Source organism: Peromyscus californicus, unplaced genomic scaffold (genome assembly GCF_007827085.1).
Source record: "Peromyscus californicus insignis strain IS unplaced genomic scaffold, ASM782708v3 Scaffold_4__1_contigs__length_199733344, whole genome shotgun sequence".
Lineage (NCBI taxonomy): Eukaryota > Metazoa > Chordata > Mammalia > Rodentia > Cricetidae > Peromyscus > Peromyscus californicus.
The window spans coordinates 134,171,183-134,198,683 of NW_026294562.1; the positions used below are offsets into that span (position 1 = coordinate 134,171,183).

Sequence of the window (27,501 nt, forward strand, 5' to 3'; positions counted from 1 at the left end):
GTGAGATGTTATTACAACTCCAGACTAATATAAACGGTCCCCATTTCGACGCAGCTGAGCGCTAACCCTCTGACACCGCCTGGGTATACCTGTGGCTGATTTATTGTCTGTACACTCAGTTCAGCCCTAGTGCTTGGCTCCCGCCCCGCCCCGCCCCAGCCAGAATTGGATGTACTCCTCAATCGTACTATTAGTAGCTCTCAGGAATTTGGTTTGAAATAACATGAGCGCAACTTCAGGAAGATTTTAAAAGACGAGTTTGCAGCCGGGAGCCGAGGGTTGGAGATGGCTGTGATGTTGTATGTCCTGACAAATCACAGTGAGATGTGTGGGATGGATGACTGGGGTGATGTGACAGGTGTGAGGTAACCTCGAGTCTCTTGGTTTCCTCTGGGTCCCTAGGGCTGGGCTAGTGTTTTGATAGCCAGAGAGCTGGAGACTGAGCTGGAGATGATGGAAAGTGATAAGGAAGCAATCTGATGGGAATCCCCTCTTTGGGATTGTAGACTTCTGGGCTCCTCCCTCTCCTACCCTACTTGGCATACTTTGGAACCTTGACTCTGGTTTCAGCGTGTTTTTTAGCAGCAAAATCTTTTCTCCCTAATAAGATCTTCAGTGGAACTTCAAATCTGAGGCAGATAGAAGCAGAGTTCCCCGAATGGAGGAAAGACCGGGACTTGGAAACACAAATAGAATCACTGTCCAGCCCTTCCACAAGGACTCCAACCCTAGTGAAGTCACACTGACGTCACTCCTGACTTAAATAGGACCCCACCCTCAGCTCCCTACCCTGGGATCTCTCTGTTTCCGATTTGGCATTTTCCCCCCTGGAAGTGAAAGCCAGGACAGTGTCAATGAGGACCTTGATTTTTTTTTCTTCAGTCTCAATTTGTTTAGGTTTTGTTTTTACTAAATGTTACCAGCTGCAATCTTAACTATATTATGACCACTTTCTCAGTTAGCTTAAAAGAAACTGCGTTTTAGATCCCATTCTGAATGATTTATCACAAATCATAAAGTGTTCAGAATTATGTTAAAGAGGAAATCTTGTTTCAACCCCAAGCTTCTACGTTTTTACAATCCTTTAGAAGCTCACTCTGGAGAGACTGAAAAGATTAAGACAGGCGTAGCTGACTTCCTGAGAAACACGTTGCCTTACCAACAGTTAGCTTCCGGGAGTGTCAGATCTGGTCGGTGTCTTCCCTCTTAGTCCACACAGCAATCTCAGGAGGTGGAGACTAACCTGAGCCCTGTTTTACAGACGGTGAAATTGATGGTGAGCCACTACTCAGTAAGCGGCCCAGAGTTCCATCTAGACTGACGTGAGCAGCTCACCACTGAACCACATTTCTCTCTTCTGTTTTATCCGAGCTAACCCTTTAACTCTGCGTCAGTGACATAATGGCTCTTTCTCAGAGCCAGCCCAGAGGTGGCCTGCTGTCTTAGAACCTTAGGATGTTATCAGACCCTCGCCCTGCTGTATGATTTTAGCATTATTTCTTTCACTTGCTTTTTTCCTGTATCCTGGAGGCACGCAATGTTGGAAGACCTATAAGGGGCCTCAGAAGGGCCTTGACAACATTGTCACTTACTCCAGCCCTACCCCAGACACGCTGATGCTCTCCCTATGATGGGAGCTCCTAACGGCCAGTTCCAGTTGTTTGCAGATGACTCCAAAATATGAATGAGACATTTCTTTTCATAAGAATGCAGGCAGGATTAGCCATGCAGTTAAGGTTCAGCCTTCTTGTAGCCTTCCTGTTTCGGGCTGAATTCTGACTCTCACCCTATCTCAGATTATAAGATTTCCTCAAGAGTAAGCTCATTAACCCTTATGCGGTCCGGTTTCCTCATCCGTGAAAATGAAAAGCAGCGTACAGGTTGCTATTGGTTAAATGAATTTAATTACTTTCTTCAGTGAATAGTTGTCGAGCACTCAGGGTGCCAGGCTCATTAGTTGTGAGGCCAGGGGATAAAGCAGTGAAAAATAACAGAAGAGGACATGCCCTGATGGCAAATGTCTTGAGGTGGCACCAAGGCATGCCACTCACGGAGAAGTCAGGAAACCGGCGTGGCTGGGACCGTGAGTGAAGCAGATATGGAGCAGCTGCTCAGATGCCTCTTTTTAAATCTGAGTGCCACTGAAAGGCCCCAGGGAGTCCTGAGCAGAGTGAGTGTCTTAACGGGTCATCCTTTGCTGCATTGAGTGCAGTCTGTGCTGGGTCAGTGTGGGGACAGGGCACCTCGTGAAGACAAGCTTGCAGCACCCGAGACAGCAGGGTGCTTGGACCGGGAGCAGCAGCGCTGCCCTGAGGAAGGGTCCTACTTTCAAGGTCAAGCTGTCAAGGCTTGCTGACAGGTTTGGATATAGTAAGAGAGAGGTGGGAAACCAAGGTTGACCCCAGGTCTGTGGAAGAGGAACCAGAAGAAGGGCGTTCCTTGCTGAAGGAGATCTATGCAGAAGGGCAGGCAAAGGTCAGAGGTCTGAGTTCAGTGCACACACAGGCTGCAGTTTGAGATGCCTCTGCCATGCCCGCCTGGCACTGTGAGATAGGCCTGGAGTTGAGGGTGCTGCCTGGTACAGCTATAAACGCATAATAGCACCTGAGTCATGCTGCCGCTGCTCCTCTTCTTCCTCCTCCTCCTCCTCTTGAGACAAGATCCCCTTATGTAGTTCTGGCCATCCTAGAACTCACTGTGTAGACCAATCTGGCCTTGAACTCACAAAGATCCTCCCGCTTCTGCCTTCCAAGTGCTGAGATTAAAGGCATGTGCCTCCACACCTGGCTCAATTCATGCTTCTTATTAATTTATTTAGTTTTGAGTGTGAATGAACTATCCTAGTATTCAAGTCCCCTTAGGCGCCAACATTTAAGATCCCAGGCAACAAGGACATGAGCAAGCTCTGGCCATCCTGTCTGCTGTGTTCAGCCAGGGCAGGCTCAAGCATGATGAAAAGAGAGCAGCAGGGCCCCGTCCCTGACGTGGAACTAGAGCTCAGCCTTGCGGATGCTGTTGTTGGAAAGTTCTCTGCAGAGCGGCTAAAAGACTGCGCTCTCCCCTGGGTGTTCGGAGCCTCGGATAAAAATGCTTCTGTGCGGGCTGGAAGTATCACCCTGTGTGGGAGGCTCCAGCACTCCTGGCCCGGCCCACAGGCAGGAAAAGTTTTGGCAGAGCAGAGAAGAGCTGGAGTCTGAGACTTCCTCCCACTGGCAGGATTGGTTGTGATTTCATTCCTGCCTCCAAAAGTCAGCGGCTTTTCCTTTCACCATTTGGGAAGAGTTGACTCACATGGAAATTTGCTTGGAACTAAATCTATTTCAACTTCAGAGCCGCTTTACTTTGCTGTTCATAGTTTGTGGGGTGGGGACAGAGAACCAGCCTTTATTCTGAGGGAGGGGACAGCATATTCGTGGACAGGGCTGTGGCATGACTGTAGTTTTGAGCTGTGAGTGGAGAACTGAGTTCATCTGATTTTTTTTCCCTAAGTGGTTTAGCAGCACTTAAACTTCTTTGCAAAGGATAGTTGATAAATCCTCAAGTTCTAGTACTTAGGTCAAAGTTCTTATATTAGAAAAGCTATCAAGCCAGGCATGGTGGCACACATCTGTAATGCCAATACTCTAGAGGTAGAGAATTGTGAGTTACAGGCTGCCCTGGGTTACAGTGAGACCCTCTCTTAAAAACGTACAACATGCACACGCAGGAACACACAGGAACACACACACACACACACACACACACACACACACACACACACACACACTTTAAAATAAAATAAATCCTTAAGAAAATTAAAGATTTTTGGTACCAGTTGTATACAAAAAACTTAACAGTCGTCAGCTTATAAATGGAAATGCTACAAAAGCAGATTTCTCTACGTGACAGTCATCTTTTGAGAATAATGCAGCTGGACATGGTATACACCTTTAATCCCAGCACGTGGGAGTCAGAAGCAGGGGGATCTCTGTGAATTTGAGGTCAGGCTGATCTACAGAGTGAGCTCTAGGACAGCCAGGGTGACATAGAAAGACCCTGCCCCAAATAAAATAAAATAATACAAGCAAGGACTCCAGGGTGAGAACTCTGTCAAGTTTAGTCCTCGTGTTTGTAGACAGTACGTACCCTCTGCTGACCTTTGGGTGGGGATCTCTAGCAATATTGAAAACATATTTCCCTTTCCCAACATTCGTATAGTTTTGAATTCTACAAAGGTTGTGTTGATATATGTGCCCAAGTTTGGTTAATTGCATTCACACATAGCGCTACTTCCCATTACAGAAGTTACAAGAATACTTACCTTAGTGTTTAAATATTTGTCTGGTTAATTATTTCCCAGAGTGACTGATCAACAGTGAAGAAGAAAACACAAAATTGTAAAGTGTGCATTGATTAGAAGATAGTACTGGCTTGAAATGGACTTTTTGAAGAGGGTGATGTCATCTCGATCGTTTAATCTTAAATTCAGTTTACCCGGTGTGTACTGTGTGACTGGTCTGTGCTGGTCTCTGGCAGGGGCCTGATTACAGGGGTGTCAGTGGCTCCCAGCTTGTGAAAAGGCAGATCTACTGAAGAAAATCAGCCATTTGGGAGTCTGTCAACTTATCAACTCCATTCCAAAAGGAAGACTTATGTGTGGGTCTGAGTTTGTTCATTTATGCCCAGAGTGTATTTCTCCTCAGATTATTTTAAAGTATCATTTCTAGGTAAAAATAAAGATATTTCTATCAACTTATCTGCCTTTATTGGGACAGGGATGACTTTAGGAGACATTTTAGTTCACGTGAGAGTGATTTCTGTTTTAAGTATTATAAAAAGATTTCTAGTTGTGGCTAATTTTTAAGTAGTGCCTTACTTGCTTGGTTGGATATATTTGGGTCTCCTATGTGGCCTGATATCTGAAGCAGAAGTGATTTTACTAAACTAAGCCTTCATTTTGTCGGGAAGTCCAAACATAAAAGCACCTATCCTATCAACATCCTCCATATGCAATAAAGAGAGAACCTTCCCTCTTCAAGAGATTCGTTATATGAAACTATTCATATGCAGGTTACAGCTCCTTTTATGCCCTGCACTGTTGGTTTCTTTAGTTGGCTCTACGAACCTCTGGGGTATAGATCTAAAAGTTCTTTGTTCTCTTCAGAGAGTGATTGACAGCCTGGAGGACGAAAAGGAAGCCCTCACCTTGGCCATGGCTGACCGGCTGCGGGAGTACCAGGAGCTTGTGCAGGTGAAGACTGGCCTCAGCTTGGAGGTGGCCACCTACAGGTGAGACTATGCTGAGTCTGTCTCGATGAAGTCAGTGATGGAAGGTCCCTGTGGCCTTTGTGGAATCCCTGTGACTTTGTGACCAGGAGAGAACAGCCCTTGGGCATGGCTGAGTGAGGACTATAGAGCCGAAGAGAAGAGAGGAGAAGGGAAAAGATGGGCTTGCTTGAGGTCCCCTGTGTTTCTGTATCCTGGATGTAGTTTAAGAACGTGGCCCATATCTCCTTTGATCTTGGGAGTTAGGTGCTAGGCTTCCAGAGAAGTTAGAGGTAGAGGGTGCAGGTTCGAGGTTTGGATGCTAAGGGTCTTGACTCATCGGCACCGTTGCTTCAAGGAACTCACTTTCTGGAGTCTTGGGTTTGGTCTTGAAAACCAGCATCTGTGTTCTGAGAGCAGCATGGAACCCCAGAACAGTTTTTCTTTACCAAGATGTCAACTGTAAGACAACCAACCCAGCATAGAGGTCATGGTGTGTTTAGAGGGTGTGTATGCAGAGTAGGGCATAAAAGCCAGTTAGTCCTTAGCCCATTGGCTCTTTCTGCTGATTGGATCCCTCCCTGCCTCTGCGTGGACACTGATGGTTGGCTGAGGTGGTGCCCTTCCTTCTGGCAGCTTTCATAGACAATGAGGACTGCCAGAGAGGGAGCCAGACCTCAGCAACCTAAGGTGGAAGGTCTGTGGAGACCAGGGTTCTCATTAGTAACGATGGTGACGGTAGCCCCGTCGTCATGGATCTGTACTGCTGCTGGTCAGGCACAGGGCTGAGTGACCTCTGCTCCCAGTCTCTAAGTGGATGCCATGCATCGCTCTTGAGAGAGGTGGTTGCACTCGGGGCTGTCGGTGGTAGAGACAGAACCAGCCAGGTCTGGTTGCAAACCTGTGCCTTTCCCACTAAACCGTGTAAAAGGGGCATGATACCCACTTCATCCACAGAGTTGCGATCACAAATCAATTACATGTATGATGACGCTTTGGACACTGCCCTGGCCAGTGAAGAGGGCACAGTTGTCAGTGAAATATTGTAACAGTGGGTGTCACCCCTAGCAGAGGACAGAGTCAAACCTGGAGTGGATAAGAGGGGGACTCTGGCTGGGGACAGAGCAGGTAAGAGCCAGGCCCAGCTCATTACTCCCTGCAAAATCTCTGCCACATCTGATTTGTGCTATGAGAATATCAAAGCAAGTTGAGTTGCTGTATGCCCATTGAAAAACAATACAACCTGCCTGGTGTATGCTTTTAGTTCACCCCAGAGCCTTGGGCTGGCCATGATGCCTTTCCTGAATGGAAAACTAGTTTTTGCTTGGCCCTAATTTCCATTAATGGAGAAGAAGTAGTCAATTGGGAATCTTGGGCCCTAGAAGGTTGCTAAGAGGTGAAGTCTTCCTTGAAGGTATGTCTGCTCTTGGAGGAGCCTCAGCTGAATTGAGGGTCTGTCCTGGGATTATGTCTTACTTCCCACTATGCAAAGGGTACCTGGTCCCAGGGCTCAGAGAGAGAGAGAGAGAGAGGCAGGTCACCTTCCTATCATTCCTCCCCTAGATCCTCCCCGGGCGTTCTTAGAAACCTCATGAAATTAACAATTGCGAAAATAAGCTGGTTGGGTATTCACACATGCTGCCCAGGAGCTCTGAGCTTCGCTGGTAAGGGGTACTGTAAACAGGCAGGCTTTACTGGGGAGAAAGAGCATTACATTAATGAGAGCTGTTTTTCAAGTGTGAGCGATAGACACCCTTCTCAGACCACTTTGAGTCGAAGAAGGAATGTGTTACTCATACAGCAGAAGGTGCCCTGAGTTCTAGGCAGAGTTGGTCCAGATGGCTGGATGAGATCTGTCCCTGTGGGCCCTTTCCATCCTGTCATGGCTCTAGGCGTATGACCTCCCAGCCTCATGCTCCTGAGCCAGATCTCTGGTTTTGTGAGCTCCCCTAGCCAGGGGAACGAAGTGCTCCAGAGTTGGGTGGGGCCAGCCTCTTAGGAGGTATGTGGACAGGGGCTGGCCCTTGGGGGAGGAAGCCCAAACTGGGCACTGTACTATGTATGGCACACGCCACGCGGGCAGCCCCCAAGTCTGACTCCTGTGTCCAGCTTAGCGATCACCTGATGTTGGAGCGGGGACCCTTCCCTGCAGAGATGGTCAAACTTTCCCGTTCCTTTTCATATCAGTTCATATAAGGACGCTTCGGTTTTATGTGTTGCTGCTCTGGGGTCTTGAGCCCTTTCTTCCTCACTTGCCATGCCTCTGGTTCTTGGTTGCCAAGAAGCAAGTGTGCACATGCAGGCGGCCCGCCCAAGCATGCGGAGCCTGTCTTTAGCTGCAGTGTTCACAAGGCTCCGGGCCTCACCGTTCCAAGTGCATTGATTATGAGCCGTTTCTGCTCCGGTCAGCCGTCTGACCATCTGCAGGGACACAGTTGATTGCTTCTGCCTGTCGCTGCCACGCTTCTTCTAACCTCATCATGGGTACATGTGGCCATCTCTTAGGCGCTTAAAAGCCTTTAGCCGGAGTGAGTGATGGGTATTTCACTGGACCCCTTCCTGCTGCTCACATTTGCCCAGGGGAAATCAGAAGCCTAGGCTGCCTTGCCCTGCCCAGACTGGCTTTGGTGGTTAGTGTGCCTCTAGTTTCCACCTCCTGCACTTAGGGGTAGTCTGGTAGACACCCATAGACGTTGAAAACACACAAACTGGTAATACAACTCAATTCTTTATGTAAGTCAAAAGCCTAGAGTTTTGTTTTGTTTTGTTTTTTCTTTATCAGCAAGGAGTGCATTGAAGCAAGTTCGCATCACCCTCCATTCAGTTCTTCCTCGGTGAGCTGTGTGTGAGCACAGGTGTGGTAATTCCTGTGTGTTAGTGCCCTTGCCATCTGGTGACCTAGGCCCTTTTGTTGTGCCCTGTGAGCTTTACAAACTGACCTGCCAATTTTGAACGTGGACTCCTGTGTTTTCTGAAAGCAGTGGCGTGGAACACTGGGCCCCACGGGGCAGAGGGGTGACAGCAGCTGAGGCAAGAATTGCCCTCATCTGGGCCCCGTGTGATTTGCCCCAGGCTCCCTGACTGTCAGTGTCCTGTGGTTCCTCTGACTGAGCAGGTCACAGGAAAGCCGAGAGGCTACGCCTCTCTAAAGCTTTGGGCACATTTTGCTGCAGTTTTATCTGCTGACCAAGGTTAGCTTTCCAGGGCCTTGATTGCTTTCTAACCCAGATAGTCTGCCCTTCCTGGAGCCTTCACAGTGAAGGAGAAATGTAAATAATTATAAAATAGGATTGCATGTTTACAGCTCTCCAATGCTGGCTCATGAATAAATGACTATATATCTTTTTTTTCTTTTTAAAGTAAACGTAAGCTAGGATGGAAAACCAGGCAAACTTAGAAGAGTCCAAGGCTGGACATTTTTATCAAGTCTCCTTGGCCTATCAGTAGCCAGGCCTGCATGGCAGCTTTGTGTGAGAATGAGACCCCAGGCCCCAGAAGCCAGCCAGCCTGGCCTTGGCCTCCTGCGGTGCAGGTGACTGTTGGCAGGGGCTGTCAGCCGGTGCTTGGGCTGTGGACAGCAGAGCAGAGACAAGGCTTGCAGGCAGGCAGATGCCGGCTGTGCTCACTTCTGCCTCCAGGGCTGACCACAGCAGTCACCAGATTTTCCCAGCAGCCGAGAGTTATGAGAGGAAGGATGCTTAGATGCAGAACAGAAAATCCTCCAGAGCTCCTGGAAAGGTATTGCCCCCCTGGGCCCTAACCCCAGAGATTCTGTTGAACCTGAAAATGGCAAGCAGACAAACCAAGTCTAGGATCATCCGACTGCAGCAAGCTTTATTAAATACTGTCCAGGAAGATGGACACTGGCCAGGTCCATACCCAGGATTCCCAGAAAATGGTGCTGAATTAGGTTAGCCAGGCGCTCATAAAGGCAGAACCCACAAACCTACAGTAATTCCTGCTGTCATGCAATGTGGGGGCGGGGGCAAGCATACATCCTGATGTACTCCCTGCCTCCGTACCTCCTGCCTTAGTCTGACCAAGCACATCATGTGCTGCTAGGGCAACCAACCAACCTTGTTTCCTGAAGTGAAGACACGTGACTGGTTATCGTACATGAACAACAGCCCCCAGCATTCCAGCGAATTACTTGGCCTTGGGCAAGTGGGGCTGACAGGTCAACTTTTGCCCTTACAGTTCCAATTGGATTGGTGCAGGGTGGGACCAGTTGTAGAGGTTTTAGCCTCCCTCTGGGTGATTGTCAGGTGCCACCAGCGTGGAGAGCCTCTGGCCCAGGACCCTTTGGGGTATGCACCCAGCAGCTGCTATAGCGTGGAACATTGGAACTGTGGAATCTCAAGCCCAACTCCAAGCTGCTAGATCCAAGTGGCCTTCTAACAAGATCCAAGACAATCTTGTGCTTGCACGTGTGCGTGCGTGCGTGCGTGCGTGTGCACGCGCACACTGCTGCTTGGAAGCAGCCAACTATCACTGTCAGGCTTAAACCTGTCTCAGCAGCAGCCTGGAGGAGAGACCAAGGGTAGAATACTGTATGCTGGAGGCAAAGTGGGATGGTTTTGCAGCAAATGTGGCCATCTCTGTGGGGCCAGAGTGGATCTGTGTGAGGTCACAGAGTCCCGTGGACCCACCTGGTGGAGACCCAGTTTGGATGGGCTGTGAAGCTATGAAGACCCCAGCTCGTACTGTTGACAGATTCAGAGCCTGAGAGTTAACTTCAGAACTTTCCCTCCATGGAGCTGGGTACCGGGATGCTGTGGGCAGTATGTGGTTGTAACGGGGACTTGGGGCGTCCAGCCCCTCGATAGTCCCCTCCCAGGGTCTGGGAAGAATCTACAAGCAGGTGATAATTAATCTTTGATAAAAAGAAATGAATCTATGTACACAAAACTCCTTAGTTCATGCACTTTATTATTCTGTGATAGTTCTCTCTCTACACAGCTTCTATTCTGCTCTCATGTCTAGCTCCTTTCTTGCCTGATTTCTCTATATTTATCTACTGTCCCCTCTAGGTTCTATCTTAATTCCTTCATCTAGTTCTGTCCCTTCTGGGTTCTCATCTATCTAGTTCTTTCCCCTATCAGCTCCTCTCCTGTCTCCTTCTCTCTCATCTGGCTCTTCCTCATCTTTTTCTTCCCCATCTGGCTCTTTCTCATCTTCCATCTCATTCCTCTAGTCCTCTATTTTAGCCCTTCAATCTAGTTCTTCCCTATCTGTTTGTTCCTCTCAAGTTCTTACCCATCTAGTTCTTCCATTCTCTTTTCTCTTCTCTGTCCCGTGCCCTGGAAGTCCTGGTATATAAAGGGAGGGTCCGAGCTAAATTGTGTAAAGCTATTTACTTAATGTCCACCTCACCTAGGCAGTGTCTCCTTGTGGAATTTACCTTAAGTCAGGAGACTTGCCTGTGGGTTATTATCACTGTTAGTCCTCGGAAATTGGGCGCCCACCTGGGTGGTGTCTCCTTTAGTCCTTGAAAGTGGCTAGGGGAGATATGTGATTCCAGAGAAAGCCTTTCCTGAGGCTGTTCTCCAAATGCCTGGAATGTGTATGTCCAGAGAGTGATCAGTCCACACTGTTAGCCCTTCTTAGGGAAAAGTCAATTGGGAAAACTATGAAGAAGGCACACATGATTTTCATAACAGAAGACAACTGATATATAACAAGCCAAGTAACACCAAAAACTCCTTGGGATTTGGCTTCCTATGGAGGAAGTCCCTGATTCCTCCAGGTAGTGACTTTGCCATAACCAGCTGAGTTCTTATGATATATTCCTGTGGCCCGCAGCATGGTTGCAAAGGTTCCAGCAGAAGGAACCTAGGGCCTGTGGGGAGGGATTTCTGGAGGGTGTAGTTCCCTTGGTTCTAGGGAAGGGAAGTCAGAAAACCACTCTATGGGATGGGAAGGGTGTTCTAGGCAGAATGAATGCCTGGCATGAGGAGATGGGGTGGCATTTGAGGCAATGATGGTCATTTGAGGGCCTGATCTGGAGGGCTGCGTGCAGGTCATGTGTGAGCCTCACCTGTGGGACTGTGTCATATGAGGGAGGTCCTGTGCCCTCAGGCTGCCCCAAAACACTGGGCATGCAGGGTGCCGTGCTTAGAGTAGCCTCCATGTTAAGGAATACAAGCTGTAGTTAAGTTGGAATGAACCCAGGTAACCTTTTTCATGGTAAGAAAGAAGATGTCCTAGAAGACACTCAAGTGCAAGGTTTCCGGAGCTCATGGTTGTGGGGTGTGTGTGTGTGTGTGTGTGTGTGTGTGTGTGTGTGTGTGTGTGTGTAAAGGATTTAGAGGGAAATGAAACTGGTCAGGGTCTGGAAGCGTAGGGACACTTGAACAGACATTTTGGGGGATGGGACATAGAAGTCGGAGGTGAGGGACACAGTGAGTCAAATGATAAAATGCAATATTTGGAGGAAATGCTAGCAATGGTTTGTGGTTTAGAGAAGGAGGGAGAGGCTTTCAAAGGGTATGGGCATTGAGCTGAGTCCTGCAGGTATGTCTGTGGGGCTAAGAAGCAGACCAGCAGAAAGGGACCGGGAAGGCACTCCAATTGGGCAACCATGCTTTCCAGAATGTGTGGAGGAAGGAAAAGTGGAGGTGAGTCAGCAGAGCTCTGGAAAGGAAGCTGGATGCTGGACCTCAGATGTCTGGAGCCTGACGTAGGGCTCTCTGGAGCAGGCCAGGGGCCGTCCCAGTCTGGAACCATGAGCAGGACAGGCAGCTTTAGGCAGATGGGCTATAGGCAGTCTGGGCGCAGAGGTTCCAGATGTCTGTGGGTGGAATGGGGGATTTCTTCTGGTCACCGAGTGTCAGTGATAAAGTCCTGAAACAAGTGGCAGTGTGGAGAGTGAGCCTGTGGGAACTGGCCGGTGCTCCTGGGCAAACACTGAGAGCAGCATGCTGTTCAGCCCCCAGGGTCACAGGCTGGAGCAGCCAGCACAGAGCCCTCATCAGAAGCAGATGTTTATGGAGGACTGGCTTACAATCCGAGGATGGCAATAGACGAAACCTGCAGCATGCTAACCCATCTCACTGATGCCACAGTGTTTCAAGAACTCGTTCCATGGAAGAGACATAAATAATGTCTGTCCCCTCCTTAGGTCCCAATGACAACTCTAAGTACAGTTCCACTCTAGGAACCAGTGGTCTCACGTGGAGAGCAAGGGTGACCTCAAGAGCATCTACTCTACAAAGTCTTCAACCCAGACTGATGGCAGCTTCATAGGGCAAATAGAGCCTTCCTATAGTTAACATCCCCCAGCCTCTGTACCCTAGACCCTCCCCGAACTCCCCCAGGACCACATGCAGTTATGGCAGAAAGAACTGCATCCAAATGGTTGGGATGAGCTGCTGGAATCTCAGGTGGGGGAGGGTCCAGTGACTTCCCAGCCCCACTCCTGTGAGGGAATGTCATCAGTTGACTAGCCTGAACCTGATGGACTCTTGCAAGTGGACGCAGCTGATCTGATGAAGATGGCCACTGTTTTGCTTGGAGAACAGCATTCTACACACATCAGGGTCTGGTCCAGCAGATATGGATGGAGAATGAGTGGAAAGGGCAATTGTAAAATAAGTAGCTTCTTCACAAAACAGTAGCATACCTCTCACCATCCATGAACTGCTAGAAAGGACAGTGGGGAAAAGAAGCTTGAAGTCTGTCATGGGGAAGAGGCTCAGCCTGGATTTCTGGTCTGAAAGACAGTCCATGTAGCCTTGGTCAGGAGTCAAATGAGACTTTGCTTTCTAAGTTCTGGACGGGATGGTTTGAATGAGAACAGCCTCCAGAGTCTCATATGTTTGAACACTTGGTCCCCATTTGGTGGAACTGTTTGGGAAGGATTAGTAGGTGTGGCCTTGTTGGAGGAGGTGTGTGACTGGGGGGTGGGCTTTGAGGTTTCAAAAGCCCGCACCACTCCCAGTTAGCTCTCTCTCTGCCTGGTGATAGATGTCTCCAAATGTGGCTCACAGTTACCTTGCACCAGGCCTGCCTGACTGCTGCCATGCTCCCCACCATGATGGTCATGAGCTCGCCCTCTGAAACTGTAAGCAAGCCCGCAATAACACTTTCTTCTATGAGTTGCCTTGGCCAGGGTGTCTGCACAGCAGAAAAGAAACCAAGGCACATATGGAGTGAGAGACTGGTGGAGACTCTCTAGCTCTCCTGGGTGGTGGTGGTGCAGAAGTGAAGCATGCCCCAGAAGGCTCATGTGTTGGATGAAGGTTTGGTTGCCTGCCAGCGGACGGGCTTTGGAAATGATTGGATCCTGAGGGCTCTGACCACACCCCCCAGTGGATTAATCCCTGGGCTCACAGTGGACAGCAGGATCGAGAAGTTGTACATAACAGGAGGTGGAACCTGGAGAGAGGTTGCTGCTGTCCCTGGTCACCTCTCCACTCTTTTCTCTTGCTCTGCCTCACCGTGTAATTTCAGCCTCAAGGCAGTTGCACGGAAACAGGGCAAATAGAAATGTAGGAAACTGAGCCCCAGAGAAACCGTTCCAACGGCAAACTTTCTCTCACAGCGGACACAATCCAAGGAAACAGGAAAGCAACACAGGAAGTCCTGAGGTCCCATCTCCCGAGCTCTAGTTATAGACTATGGAGATGGACTGCCCAGGTCTTAAAGTGAGGGCTGGGGAGGGTGTCTCGGTGGGTAAAGGCGCTTTGCCGCCACGTCTGCGTTTGATTCCCTGGAACCCATATGGTAAAAGGAGGGAATCCACTCCAACAGGTTGTGTGATCACACACATAATGTGGCACATGTATGAGCGTATCCACGTCTAGTAAATAAGTATAAGAAACCGTTTAGAGGAGGTTAAGTTAGACACAGTCTCATGTCTGGGCAAGGGAGGTGACTCAGTGGGTAAGACCACTTGCTGTGCAAACTGGAGGATGCGAGTCCTTTTTTCCCCCCTTTAAGTAGTTTATTTATTTTTATTTTATGTGTATTGGTGTTTGGCCTGCATATATGTCTGTGTGAGGGTGTTGGGTCCCCTAGAACTGAAGTTACAGACAGTTGTGAGCCGCCATGTGGGTTCTGGGAATTGAACCCCAGTCCTCTAGAAGAGCAGTCAGTGCTCTTAACCACTAAGCCGTCTCTCCAGCCTCCAGGCCATGAGTTCCCCAGAAGCTGAGCTGTAACCCCATTGCTGTGGGAGGCAGAGACAGGAGGGTCACTGGAACTTGCTGGCTACCAGTTTAGAGGCTCGGTGAGAGACCCTGACTCAAGGGAATCGTGCGGAGTCTGGCTTTGGTGCAGGCACAGACCTGTACGCAAGTGTGTACTGCCTCCCCGAGCCCCACACTGAACAAACAAAACCCCAGGCAGGTAAATAATGGGCACAGAGTCCCCTGCTTCCACTGTTTGATCACAGCGGATGAGATAACAGTATTCTAACAGAGGACGGTAGGGTGTGGTCTCCAGCCTGCTAATGGAGCAATGCAGATTACTCCTAGTGTGTATAGCCTCATGGTAATGGCACTTCTTGTTGGTCCATTATTTTTCAGGCCACCTGTATCTTCTCACATGTATTTAAAGACTATATTTCTTAGAGCTTTCACAAGGTTTCCATGACGTAGATTTTATTTTTAAAGCTATATCCTAGTTTTGGGGGGAAGATTTAGAAATCTGTGTTTCACGCTGAGACTTGGCTACTAGGTAAACTATTTGGAATGAACAAGATTTTGTAGTTTAAGAATTAATAATTGAGCTGGGTGATGGTGGTACAGGCCTTTCATCCCAGCACTCGGGAGGCAGAGGCAGGCGTAGATCTCTGTGAGTCTACACAGAGCGAGTTCCATGGCAGCCAGGGCCACACAGAGAAACGTGGTCTCGAAAAACCAAAATAAAATGAAATAAAGGATAAGTAATTGAGAGGAGCTGGGTGTGGTAGTGCACGCCTGCATCCCAGTGCTTGAGAGACCGAAGCAGGAGGACCTCAAGTTCAAAGCCACCCTGAGCGACACGGTGAGACGACCTGAATATCAAACAACAGTAGGTGAGGGAGGGACCGACACATGCGGGGGCTAGCCAGGTGAAGGGAAGAGCGCTCCTTTCCCCTTGGACGACCCCAGTCACTGAAAATCACCTTTCCCCGAGGCCGTGGAAGCAGGAGGTGATGGTGCCGATGACATGTACCAAGCGCTGATTCGGTGACAGCCATTGTTCTGTGAACTCTCTGCCACCTACTTACTGGTCATCACAAACGTAAGAGTGCGTCCCCTTTCAGAAACCGGGAAAGGAGGTCACAACTGGCAAGAGTGGCCTGCTGAGGCTTAGGGAGCTCAGAAGTCCCATCCGGGATTTGAGTCAGGCTATCCAGCACGTGCTCCGTTGCCTGTTGCCAGTGGTTCTGTTCTGTTTTATCAGCATCCTTTGCTTGTCTGCTAATTAATGGTTTTTTTTTTTTTTTCAGTCTCTGGTATGGGTCAGAAGCTGGCTTTCGGAATACAGTTTAGTACTGATCATAGAAAGAATGACCACAGATGTCTAGCAATGGCCGTTCCTTGTTACCTTCACCCCCTTCCCGCATCCCTAGACTCCTATATTTGTGTAACAGTGTTCCTCCTGTGAATGGAATTCCGCTTGTCCCCCGCTTTCTCTCCTCTCTCTTTCTCCTCCATCCGCCAGTGACTGACCGGCTCTGGTCAGTGTCTAAGGCGACCCATATTGTCATCCTTCCTACACCCGTGGAGCTCAGCTATGCACAGTGAGCAGGCTGGAGGGGGCAGCTCTGAGGGTCTGTGACTCTGCTTTCTTCTTGCCCCCCCCCCATTCCACACCTGCCTGGAAGCACCATATGAACCAGGCACAGATCCACAGGACCACAGCAGGCTCCTCATGGGTGTCACTCCTGGAAGTGTCCCCTTGAGTCCTTCTCCCTCATCTTATCCTCAATTGTGGGAGATGTATTGCTCATTAGCCTTGTGCCCACTAGCATCTATGCCCTGAGATTCCATTCAGACCATCCATCCCAGACAAGCAGCCCTGTAACGGGCTGGTTGGGAAGCTGGGTGGCCCATTAATGCCTGGAGCGGGGCCAGAGGCCACATTACAGTTCACTTTCACATCGTGGATTGTGCAGGGCTCCTAATGAGGCCAGGGACTGGTCTCCTGCTTCTTTGCCTGTTTTCCTATTGGAGAGGCAACCAGCCTGTGGAACTCTATGAAGTGCTCTCTAATATAGCCGGTGACTCAGGGGGTTGGCATTCTCACAGTCTCAGTGGCCTGGAGGCAGCTTTCCTGCCCTGCTCTTAAAATAACCAGGTTCGGTGGGAGCCCCAGAGAGCACTCTCCACATTTCTTAAAGTTCTACAAGCCTGTCTCTTCAGCTGCTCTTTGAAGGGGTCACAGGAAATCTCCCTGCTAGTGTAGTCTCTGACTCTGCCATATTAGTCCCGGGAGCTGTGTGGACAGGTTAAGGTCCAGTGCAGTCACTGAGGTTCAAGCGGGAAGAATTGAGAACCCAGGGGCCAACTGTCCGTCTCAAGCTCTGTATTGGGTGCTTACAAGGTGATAGGTGCCTCTGCCTTCTAGGATTCAGTCAGCAACTAGGGCACAGATGAGGGATTCATAATTGGGACAAAATTACCGAGAGGTTGAATTTGCTGTTATCAATGTGGTACAGAGGGTCTATATAGATAGAGGGCATAATGTTCTGGCATAGGGAAGCCTAGCAACTGGAAGGTGAGGGTATAGGTTCGAGTTCTGTCTTTGGGTGTTCTGTGGGCCCTTGAAGATGCTGTCTTCACTCTGGCCTGTTTTCCTCAGAGAGGGAGCTGGGCAAGGCCCAGTCTAGTGTTCAGGGCATCAGAGCTATGTGAGTAAGTGGATATGGGAGGTGAAAGTGTTGTAGTCTGTGCTGGCCCTGTCTTCAGTAAAGCTGGATAAAGCTTTGGTTTTCCCCTGGAGGAGAGACAGAACCATTATCCTTTGAGGGGTGGAGGAAGGCATAGTTTTTCCCGGTCATTGGTCCCCTGGGCCCCTCAGCAATATTTTCTCCTGACCTGAACTCCCAAAGGCTCCTTCTGGCTTGAGTCTGGCAGCCTGGGTCTATGTCTGGCCCTGTGGCCTGTGAAGCTTGTACAGTCTAAACTTGGCCTTGTCTCTAGACCCTGCTGTGGCCCTCAATTGTGGAATGCCTCTCTGCTGCGGTAACCCCAGGATGTAGACCCACGGAATCTGACTTTGCCCCTAAACTTTCCTCTTATACAGTACTCAGAGGGTTTTTTTTTTTTTTTTTTTTTTTTTTTGATGATGGAAGCTGTTTGTGTTCCTGGAAGCTAAACTGCTTGGTCATGAGGGCGGGGGATTAATGGATTGGTGTCCTGTTTCCTGGCCTTCATCCTGAGTGGAAGGGCTTCAGCTCTGGCCTTGGTGTTCTTGGCATGTGTACTTCAGTGGCGGCTTCTGTGGTTAGCCCACCAGTGTGGACCTCGGGCAGATCCCCTGTGCTTCTTTTCTCCTAGTTGCCAGAGGGTTCTCATTGCCACTGTGGGGATCGCCATGTTTAACTCAGTAGACGCGAACCTTGGTGTAGTTCCCTCAAATGCCACGCCCAGCTGGGATCCGGGCTCCCTGCTCTATTTCCCTGCTGGCCCTGGGTTCTATCATCAGTGTTTCCATGTGGCTGTGGTTCTCATCAGCCTTTGCCATGTGCGCTGTATCTCTGGGAGCTGGGGTTGGTGATGTCACACGTTGCTCTAGCAACCACACAACTGTTGCATCTGCAGCTTCTAGCAGTCCTGTAGGTCTCTGGAAGTGACCAGCTGATTGGCACTCCACAGATGATAACCCTCAGTGCCTCTCTGAGGTGGCAGGTGCCAATGACAACTTAATGAAGACTGTTATCTTAGAAATTTGGAGTGAAACCTAGCCGGGTGTTTTCCACTGTATCCTGTTAAAGGAGGTGAAGCATGGCACTCTGGGATGCCCATGGGGCTGCTTTTCTACATGCTCACCTTCATCTCTGAGATGTCCACGTAGTTCAGCAGTTGCAGTTCTGTGGCAAAGTACTTGCCTAGCATATGTGTGACCCTAGGTTTGATCCTCAGCATTATAAAAGAGAAAGAAAGAAATGCCAACTTCCATCCAGCTTCCTATTTACAGACAGTGTCTGTAGATGGAAATGTCTCCAGTCCTTCCTTGTCCAGCAGTCCAGATGAATCTCTCCCATCCGAGGTCCCACAGTCGCTTATAAAATAATCACTCAGAGGCTTATATTAATTATAAACTGTATGATCTATGGCTTCAGCTTCTTGCTAGCAAGCTCTTTCATCTTAAATTAACCCATTTCTATAAATCTGTATGCTGCCACGTAGCTGTGGCATTACTGGTCTGCTGGCGTCTTGTTGCTCCTTTGGTGGCGGCTGGCTGGAGTCTCTCCTGACTCTGCCCTTCTTCTCTCTGTACCTCTGCTTGGATTTCCTGCCTGGCTGTAAGCTTTCTTGCCATAGGCCAAACCAGCTTTATTTATTATCCAATGAGAGCCACACATATTCCCAGCGTACAGAAAGGCACCCCATAGCAAAGTGTCTGTTCCTGCTCCCTGCTCTGTCCCTAGTCCACTCTCCATCCACCTCCCACTTCCGTGACTCCTGTGTGTGTACATGGTGGGGTGGGGTGGGGGGCTCAATTGTTCTGGGGCACTGTGACTTGGGTGAAGTACTGGCCTAGGCCTCTCTGCTGGCGAAAGAAGCTAAGCCCTGGCCTGCCCGTCTTCATCAGTCTCCCTAGCACTACTTGGTGTGTGCCTCACTTTGCCTAGGACAGGAAAAGTTTTCTTTCTTTTTTGGGGGGGTGGGGTGGGGAGGCTTCCTAGAAGGACGTAACTCTCTGGTATTTCTGGAGTTCAGCCCATGCACCTTCTTGTTTCAGCCGCTATCACCCGAGCATGTCATGCAGCAGATGCTATGCTGGGTATCGGGCATGACCACAGAGCAGGGTACCATCCTGGCACAGCCCCTACCCAAGCCACACCTCCAGGCACAGGTCTTAAAATGCAAGGCCTTCTGATGTTACCCAACGTATTTGATGAAAACCGTTTTTTTTTTCTCTCTTTCATTCTATAATAAACTATTTTTTAAAAATAACTTTCACAGGGCCTTGTTGGAAGGAGAAAGCAATCCGGAGATACTGATCTGGGCTAAGAACATTGAAAACATGCCACAAGGTAAATATTAGGGACTGTATTTGTAATGTTAAAATGCTTCCTATCTGAACTGCCCACTCCACAGAGGGAGGAGGGTTCAACTTACCTGGAAGAGGGTTTAGGAAAACAAACTATTTGCTTCACAGATAACAAATAGTTCATCGTACTTTTAAGTACCAAGTAGATTTTAGTCGAAAGGGACGTAATTTAAATTACAATGTGAATCAGAATGACCTTGGAAGTACTCACTGGACTTATCTGCTTGTGTAGACAGTATTTTGAGGTACTTTCTAGCTGAGGAGAAGCACCTAATCCAGGCCTTCTGAAAGGTGGTAAGGATGTGCACTTGTTCATTATATCCTTAGAAGGGGCATATTTTCTTTTTCCAGACCAAACAGTTATGGCTGCAACTAACACACAAAATTGTTATTTTGGACAACATGCAGCCAGCACTCTGGAAACTGTAACCCTGCCAGGTCAATGACACTACCCTGCCACCTTAGGTTGGTGTGGCAAGTCCGGAAGGTGTCCGGTCTTATTTGGGTCCAAGCCTTCAGATTGGGGCTCTCTTTCCTATAGCAGTAGATCGGGCACAAGAGAGCTCAGTATGCTCACTTGAAAGACCTTAAACATCTATAAGATAACTTTTGAATGAAATATTTAAGCCTGCTGAATATCAAAAGAGAATCTGGCTAAGCAATGGCAGGTTAAAAGATACATGGAATGCTCAGCATAAAGTCTTCCTGGGTGTCTGGGGGAGACTGTCGCCAGGACATCTATTCATAAGCGAGTCACAGATGCTCAAGTTCCTTGTCTAAAATGTTATAGGATTTGCACATCCTCCTACAGACTTCAGATCCTCTCTAGATGACTTGCAGTGTGTAGTACAATGTGTGTGCCATGCCAATTGCTGGCACACTGTGTTACTTAGGGGGGAATGAGGAGAGATCAGTCTACATGTGTTCAGTGTGGATACATTATTTCAAACAGTCTTATTTATTTATTTATTTATTTATTTATTTATTTATTTATTTATTTATTATGTATACAGTCTTCTGTCTGCAGGACAGAAGAGGGCACCAGATCTCATTATGGATGGTTACAAGCCACCATGTGGGTGCTGGGATTTGAACTCAGGACTTCTGGAAGTTAACAGCCAGTGCTCTTAACGTCTGAGCCATCTTCCCAGCCCTTGAAATAGTTTTGACCTTTAGTTAATCAGGTGTGTGGGCGTAGAGCCCGTAGGTTGGGCACCTTCGGAACTCATCACCTGCGAGTCCCACCATGTACCTTCCTCAGTGTGGTTTAAGTCTTCCTTGCTCCTGTTAGCCAAGCTCAGCTTTGGCAGGTCCAAACTTGATTTAGAACTTTGGTTCTAATCATCTATGACTAGAAGGAATTTGTCTTCAGGTAACAGCCAGCAAGCCTGTGTCCTCATTTTGAGAGTAAGCCTGAAAAAAAAAAAAATAGAGAGATCCCTGCATGGGATCAATGACTGGCCTGCTTGATATCAGTTAGCACCCGACATCTAGAAAAGAAGAGCTGTTCACCCACCAGATTTCAGGGTTTACTAAAATCTAACACATAACCTGAAGTTAGAAGAGAGAAATAAAAGGCCCAGGACCAAACTCCTGGGAGGACTAGCCTTCTAAGTGTGGGACTTGCTTATATTTGTCTGGCCCTGCCTGCCTTTAGAGTCAGGAGGAAGGCGGGGAGGCGTCTCTGCTAACTTGATTTACTCATCCATTGTTCTTCAAGCTTCTTGAACAATATGCGTACTTCACATTTATAAACTAAATGTTCCTAATGCTTAGGTATTATGTTAAAGAAAGATGCTGTGGAGTAAAGGTGACTAGTTGTGATTCAGCCTTTATGCTTATAAGTAGTTCTATTTCCTGCAGAGTATAGCTACTCATTAACTATTTATGGAATAGTCCTGCAGATGATTGCCTAGTAATCTGATCAATACTTATTAGTGCACTTAGTTGCCTTTTACATTGTACCCTGAGATAATGTTGCCTGCTTCCTATGACACAAGAGACCTAAAACTAGCCTGTGAGCTTCCATATCTCTTATTGACCTTAGGGGTTTGTCTTCTGGGGTTTCTAGATTAGGATCAGTCTAATAATAACCTGAAAAAGAAATATTTGTAAACATGTTCCAGCCTGGTCTCTTTCTCTGTATCTTGGGAACCTGTCTCAGTGAGACCTCTAGGCTCCATTGCCATGAGGGAGGGGTAGGGAGGTGCCCAGCCAGCTGGGGTGCAGTGGACACTAAGAGATGCTCTCGGAGTGGATGGTGCTTTGGTCTTGTTCTAACTCAGTTGCCACTCCAGCGAGCCAGTTACCCTGGTGGAGTCTGTGCACCTGAAGGGTCGTACTGTCTGAGCATGAGCCTGAGTAAAACAAGAAGCCCTCAGGCTGGCTAACTCCAGGAAGATGCCGTCAGGATCGGGGGATCTCTGACAACTGGATTGGTTTTGAAACTATACCTTGACAAGTATAAACATATAGATCGGCTTAGAAATCTAAAGTCTTCAATACCCGTGGCTCAGCACAGGAACTGATAAAACAAGAGCATCTGAGGTGGAGGGGTATGCTGTTTGGTATCCAGTAATCTACACTTTGTAGTGATAGAGCTTTTCCCTGCTGAAATCGTAAACTTACCTCAACAAACTCGAAATGAATGATTCTGAAGTAGCATAATATCGTGAAATTTTAACCAGAAAACTCAGTGTCTCTGACCTCTCTGGCACATCGGCACACTTTACAGTCATACATTTGACAGTCCTCTTAAGCTGGAACAATATTCTAAGATCAGCGGCTGGAGAAGAGCAGTAGGCAGAGGTATTTGTAGGGCCGTATTTTATTGTGACGAGCGTTCTGAAACAACCCAAAGATAATGTAGAGAATACAAGTATTGTCTTCAAAAGGTCCTTCCTGTAATAACAGTATATTTTATACTAACATGGGATATGACCTACAGCAGTGCTTTTATGGTGAAAAAAAAAAAAAGATGCCTGTCATCTAAATGAACTGTTTGTTCGATTTCCACAGAGTCCAGAAGCACATCCTATCGCTATACCAGCTCAGTGTTACAGAGGAAAAATGAGAAAAATCTATTTCCAAGGCAAAAAACACCTTGGGCAGCTGTAAATCACAGCTCTGCTCTGTATTCTAACAGGCCAGGGCACCTTGACTCAGAGACAACCACAACTGTTGGGAGCACTACCAGAAGGGGGTTCCTGACCTCCGGGTATTCCTCCTCAGCTACAACCCTGCAGCAAAAATCCCTTGAGAAAACTGTCAACAGTCAAGCCAGTCCCCGACCTGGCGCCCCAACTCATGGCCATCTGAGAAACACTGATGCTCAAGTGAAAACATTCCCTGATCGATCCAAAGTTGAAGGCACCAGGGACACCCCCATACGACTGGCCACCGAGTCCATTATCTCCAGAGAGTCACACAAAGATCACCGGGACAACGTGGCGGCAGGTGCCGGGAACAGCGCTCGGTCAAATGAGAGAACTGTCATTTTGGGAAAGAAACTAGAAGTGAAAGCCTCCAGGGAACAAGAAAGGGACAGATCAGGGGTCATCAAACTAAAGCCAGAAGAGAAAAGGTTTGATTCTAAAGAGAAGGGTTCAGAAGAAAGAAACCTGAGGTGGGAAGAACTGACCAAGTTAGACAGAGACGCGAGAACGAGAGAAAGCCAGCAGAGGAGGGACGAGCTCAAAGAGAAGAGATCACTTCAGGAGGGAGGTGTGAAGGAAAGGGAAGTACCCATCCATCTAGAAGCATCCCGGGGCAGCAGCCCAGAAGTGTCCACAAAAGGCTTGCAGTCACCCGGGAGGAAGGACGCTGGCAACGGTAAGGGAAGAGGGGCGGAAACCAAAGAGGCCATGTTCTGGTTGGACACCCGGGACGCCGCCAGCTCCCCGCCAAGTGATTCTGTGACAGAGACCGTAGCAGAAAACATCGTCACCACCATCCTCAAGCAGTTCACGCAGTCCCCAGAGGCGGAAGAGAATGCCAGTTCTTTCCCAGACACAAAGGTCACTTACGTGGACAGGCAAGAACTCCCTGGCAGTAGGAAAACCAAGACAGAAATTGTTGTGGAGTCTAAGCTGACAGAAGACGTTGATGTGTCTGACAAAGCTGGCCTGGAATACCTTTTAAGCAAGGAGGTCAAGGAAGTGAGGCTGAAAGGAGAGTCAGCTGAGAAGATGATTGGAGAGATGATCAACGTTGGTCTGAAAGGAAGGGAGGGGAGAGCCAAAGTCGTAAACGTGGAGATTGTGGAGGAGCCCGTGAGCTACACAGGTGGTGGGAAAACGGAGTTTTCTACCCCCTTCCAAGTGGAAGAAGCCGATGATGTGTCTCCCGGCCCCAAGGGGTTTGTCGAGGAAGAGGATGGTGATGGAGAGACCCATGTGCAGTTCTCAATGCATCAACATCAAAGGACCAAGCAGCCCCAGGGGAGCATCCCTCACGTGGAAGAAGTGACGGAGGCAGGTGGTGACTCAGAGGGAGAGCAGAGTTACTTTGTGTCTACCCCAGATGAATACCCCGGGGGGCATGACAGAGAAGATGATGGATCAGTGTATGGACAAATCCACATAGAGGAAGAGTCCACCATCCGGTACTCATGGCAAGATGAAATTGTGCAGGGCACTTGGAGAAGGAAAAGGAGAGATGACATGGGGGAAGAGAAGCATGTGAAGGTCCTGGAGATTCCAGCGCCTTCCCTGGGGGGTGCCGTTGGTTCTGCTCACTTAAAGGAAGAAGCTAGTGGTGAACTGCATGCAGAACCCACAGTCATTGAGAAAGAAATCAAAATACCGCATGAGTTCCATACCTCCATCAAGGGGGTCTTCTCCAATGAGCCCCGGCACCAGCTGGTGGAGGTCATCGGGCAGCTGGAGGAAACCTTGCCGGAGCGCATGAAGGAGGAGCTGTCTGCTCTGACCAGACAGGATCAAGGAGAGCCGGGGAGTGTCTCAGTGGATGTAAAGAAGGTCGAGAGCTCTGCTCCTGGTTCTGTGACCTTGATGGCTGAAGTCAACCTCTCGCAGACGGTGGATGCTGACCAGTTAGACCTGGAGGAGTTGAGCAGGGATGAAGCTGGAGAAATAGAGAGGGCTGTGGAGTCTGTGGTAAGAGAGAGCTTGACCAAGCGCTCCAGCCCAATGCCTAGAAGCCCAGACAGGGAAGATGGAGAGGAGGTGCCTGCTGGGGGCATTCTCTTCAAGCGCTGGGCCACCAGGGAACTGTATAGCCCATCTGTTGAGAGGGATGATGCTGGCTGGACCCCTTCCAGCTCAGATCAGCGTGTAACCCAGGGCCCAGTGTCGGCCACCGTTGAAGTCACCAGCCCAACGGGCTTTGTGCAGTCTCACACGCTGGAGGATATAAGCCAGTCTGTGAGGCATGTTAGACTAGGCCCCACTGAAATGTGGAGAACTGAGCAGGTGTCCTACGGAGGACCCACCGCACAGGTGGTGGAGGTAAGTGAGGACCTCAGTGAGGCAGTCAGCTCTGAGGGAGCCAGCCGCTCTGTGAGGCACATTACACTGGGTCCCCGTCAAAGTCGCGTGTCCACAGAAGTCACCTTCCGAGGCTCTGTGCCTACCTGGCGGGAAGCAGGAGACACAGAAGAGCCTCACCCAGCAGCACTGGCTGTAGAAGCAGACATATCCAGGAACCACAGAATGTCTGGCTCTGAGCAGTTTCATGCTGAAAAGGAAATTCGTTTTCTGGGTCCTATTTCTGGGGCAGCCCAGGCTGGTAGTAATTTTGCAACGGAGGAGTCAGTGGGTACCCAGACTTTTGTTAGGCATCTCCAGTTAGGCCCCAAAGAAGGGTTCAGGGAGGAAATCCAGTTCATAGCTCCCATCCCAGACAAAGTGGAGTGGGGAGGAGAAGAGGGTTCTGAGCACACCAGAGTGTCTCTAGGGAGGAGTACATCCATCCAACACGTTGACATTGGGCCTCAGAGGCACCAAACCTCCAAGCTGATAGCTCCACAGACCTTGGAATTTAGGAACTCAGAAGGCACGGTTCTTGTGGAGGGCTCAGCAGGGATGACCCAGGCCACTCACAGTTTCACCTCAGGTAGAGAAATCCTGAGGAGCAAAGAGAACACATTCCAGAGGGTCGTTTCTGAGTCCCTTCCGGACAGTGTGGGGGACACAGGAGCAGAGGTGACAGCAGGCACCAGCAGGTCCTTTAGGCACATTCAGATAGGCCCTACAGAGAAGGGCCCCTCTGAACACATTGTCATCCATGGACCCATGTCTAAAACATTTGTACTCGATGGTTCAGTGGCGTCCCCTGAGCTCGGTGGGCAAGCAGGGGACAGCAGCACACTAAGCCACATTGCACCAGGGCCCAAAGAAACTTCATTTACTTTTCAGATGGATGTGAGTAACACAAGGGCGATCCGCAGCTGGACCCGAGACGCAGGGTCAGAAGTGGAAGCTCACAGTGTGTCTGACCGTGGTGGCTGGAGAATCGCCCACAGTAGGACTGAGCAGGTCACCAGCATGAGCTCTCAGGCCTCCGCTGGGGATGGACACCAGACCCGCGGAGAGAAAGGCGAGGAGCAGGCTGGATTTGACAAGACCGTGCAGCCGCAGAGAATGGTAGACCAAAGGTCAGTGGCCTCAGATGAGAAGAAAGTCGCCCTTGTCTATCTAGACAACGAGGAGGAGGAAGAGGGCGATGGATGGTTTTGATAAGCGGAACGATCTTGTCTTAAATGGCGCTTTGGAAACATACCACTACACACAGCCTTTAACACACCAATATACAAAGCCTTTACTAATTGTGTGGGGGAGGGGGAGGCTGGTTATCAATACCTTTATTTAGAGAACCTGAGGCGGAGTCAGGTTGCTTTAGAATTCATCTGTAAAGGTTTGAGAGCAACTCTGGCCTCTTAAGGCTTTCAGATTTTACGTTTGAGCTGAGACTTTTGCAGACACTTTTCATCTTTTTAGTCTTAAAAAGCTCCTTTCTCTAAAGCTTTCTTTCCACATATGGAGAGAGTTTGTAGAGTTTTGCATCAGGTCACAGGCGTGACTTACTGCTGTTCTACTGTTTATCTGTAAGCAAGACACTTTAACATTAACATTAACCAGATTAAAATAATATACTTAAGGGTAGGCTTTATTTGCATGTGCTAATATCCAACGGTAGACTAACACTGGGAAGGAAAATACATAGAGTTTTTCCCCTTCCTAAGTCTTTTCAAAAAGAAATTATAGAAGGGCTGGAGAGATGGCTCAATGGTTAAGAGCTTGTACTGCTCTTGCAGAGGACCTGAGTTCAGTTCCCAGCACCCATATCAGGGGGCTTACAACCGCCTGTAACTCCTGCTCCAGAGGATCCGATGTCCTTTCTGGCCTCTGTAGGCACCTGCACTCATGTGCACATACCTACACACACACACACACACACACACACACACACACACACACACACACACACACACACACACCAATAAAAACAGAAATAAATCTTAGCCAGGCAGGGCACATGCCTTTAATCACATACTTGGGAGGTAGAGGCAGGCAGATCTCTGTGAGTTCAAGGCCAGCCTGATCCTCAAAGGGAGTTCCAGGACAGTCAGGCATACACAAAGAAATGCTGTTTCAAAAACCAAAAAATAAAAAAAATTATAGAAAGCACAAGCAAGACTTTATGTTTGAAAAAAAAATCTACTAGATGATCAGAGATTTAAAATTATTTTCAGTTTGAATGAATTGCTTTCTATGTACAGAACATTTTTAAAAAGAGGGCTTAGAGTTATTTATGGAAAGCCCAGCTGCGGTCTTATTGATGCTTCAGATCCATGTGACTGTCCTGATCGTAGATTTGCCAGCATGGCCACAGGCATGGCCAACTGAGAACTGCTCATGGCATCATTTCGGGTCTTTACAGTACTCAGCTGAGACAGCAGAACACTTTTCTGGGAGTAGCTACCCCCTGCTAGAGCAGTGACTCTCAACATGTGGATCGAATGACCCTTTCACAGGGGCTGTCTAAGACCATCAGAAAACACAGATACTTACATTATGATTCATAGCA

At 48.7% G+C, this 27,501-nt stretch overlaps 1 protein-coding gene across 3 annotated transcripts in view; it reads left to right on the forward strand.

Annotated features, from left to right (window-relative positions):
* Positions 1–26,908, forward strand: part of Synm (synemin) — a 30,737-nt gene extending 3,829 nt beyond the window's left edge. The window contains exons 2-5 of one of the 3 annotated variants that reach the window (XM_052763387.1): positions 5,144–5,268; positions 19,365–19,435; positions 22,471–24,569; positions 25,830–26,908. In XM_052763387.1, coding sequence (XP_052619347.1) covers positions 5,144–5,268; positions 19,365–19,435; positions 22,471–24,569; positions 25,830–26,150 — 2,616 coding nt within the window. In that variant the 3' untranslated portion in view covers positions 26,151–26,908. Of the gene's footprint in view, positions 1–5,143; positions 5,269–19,364; positions 19,436–22,470 lie in introns of all 3 variants that reach the window. The other 2 variants (XM_052763386.1, XM_052763385.1) reach the window with 2 other exon arrangements.
* Positions 26,909–27,501: the final 593 nt, after the last annotated feature.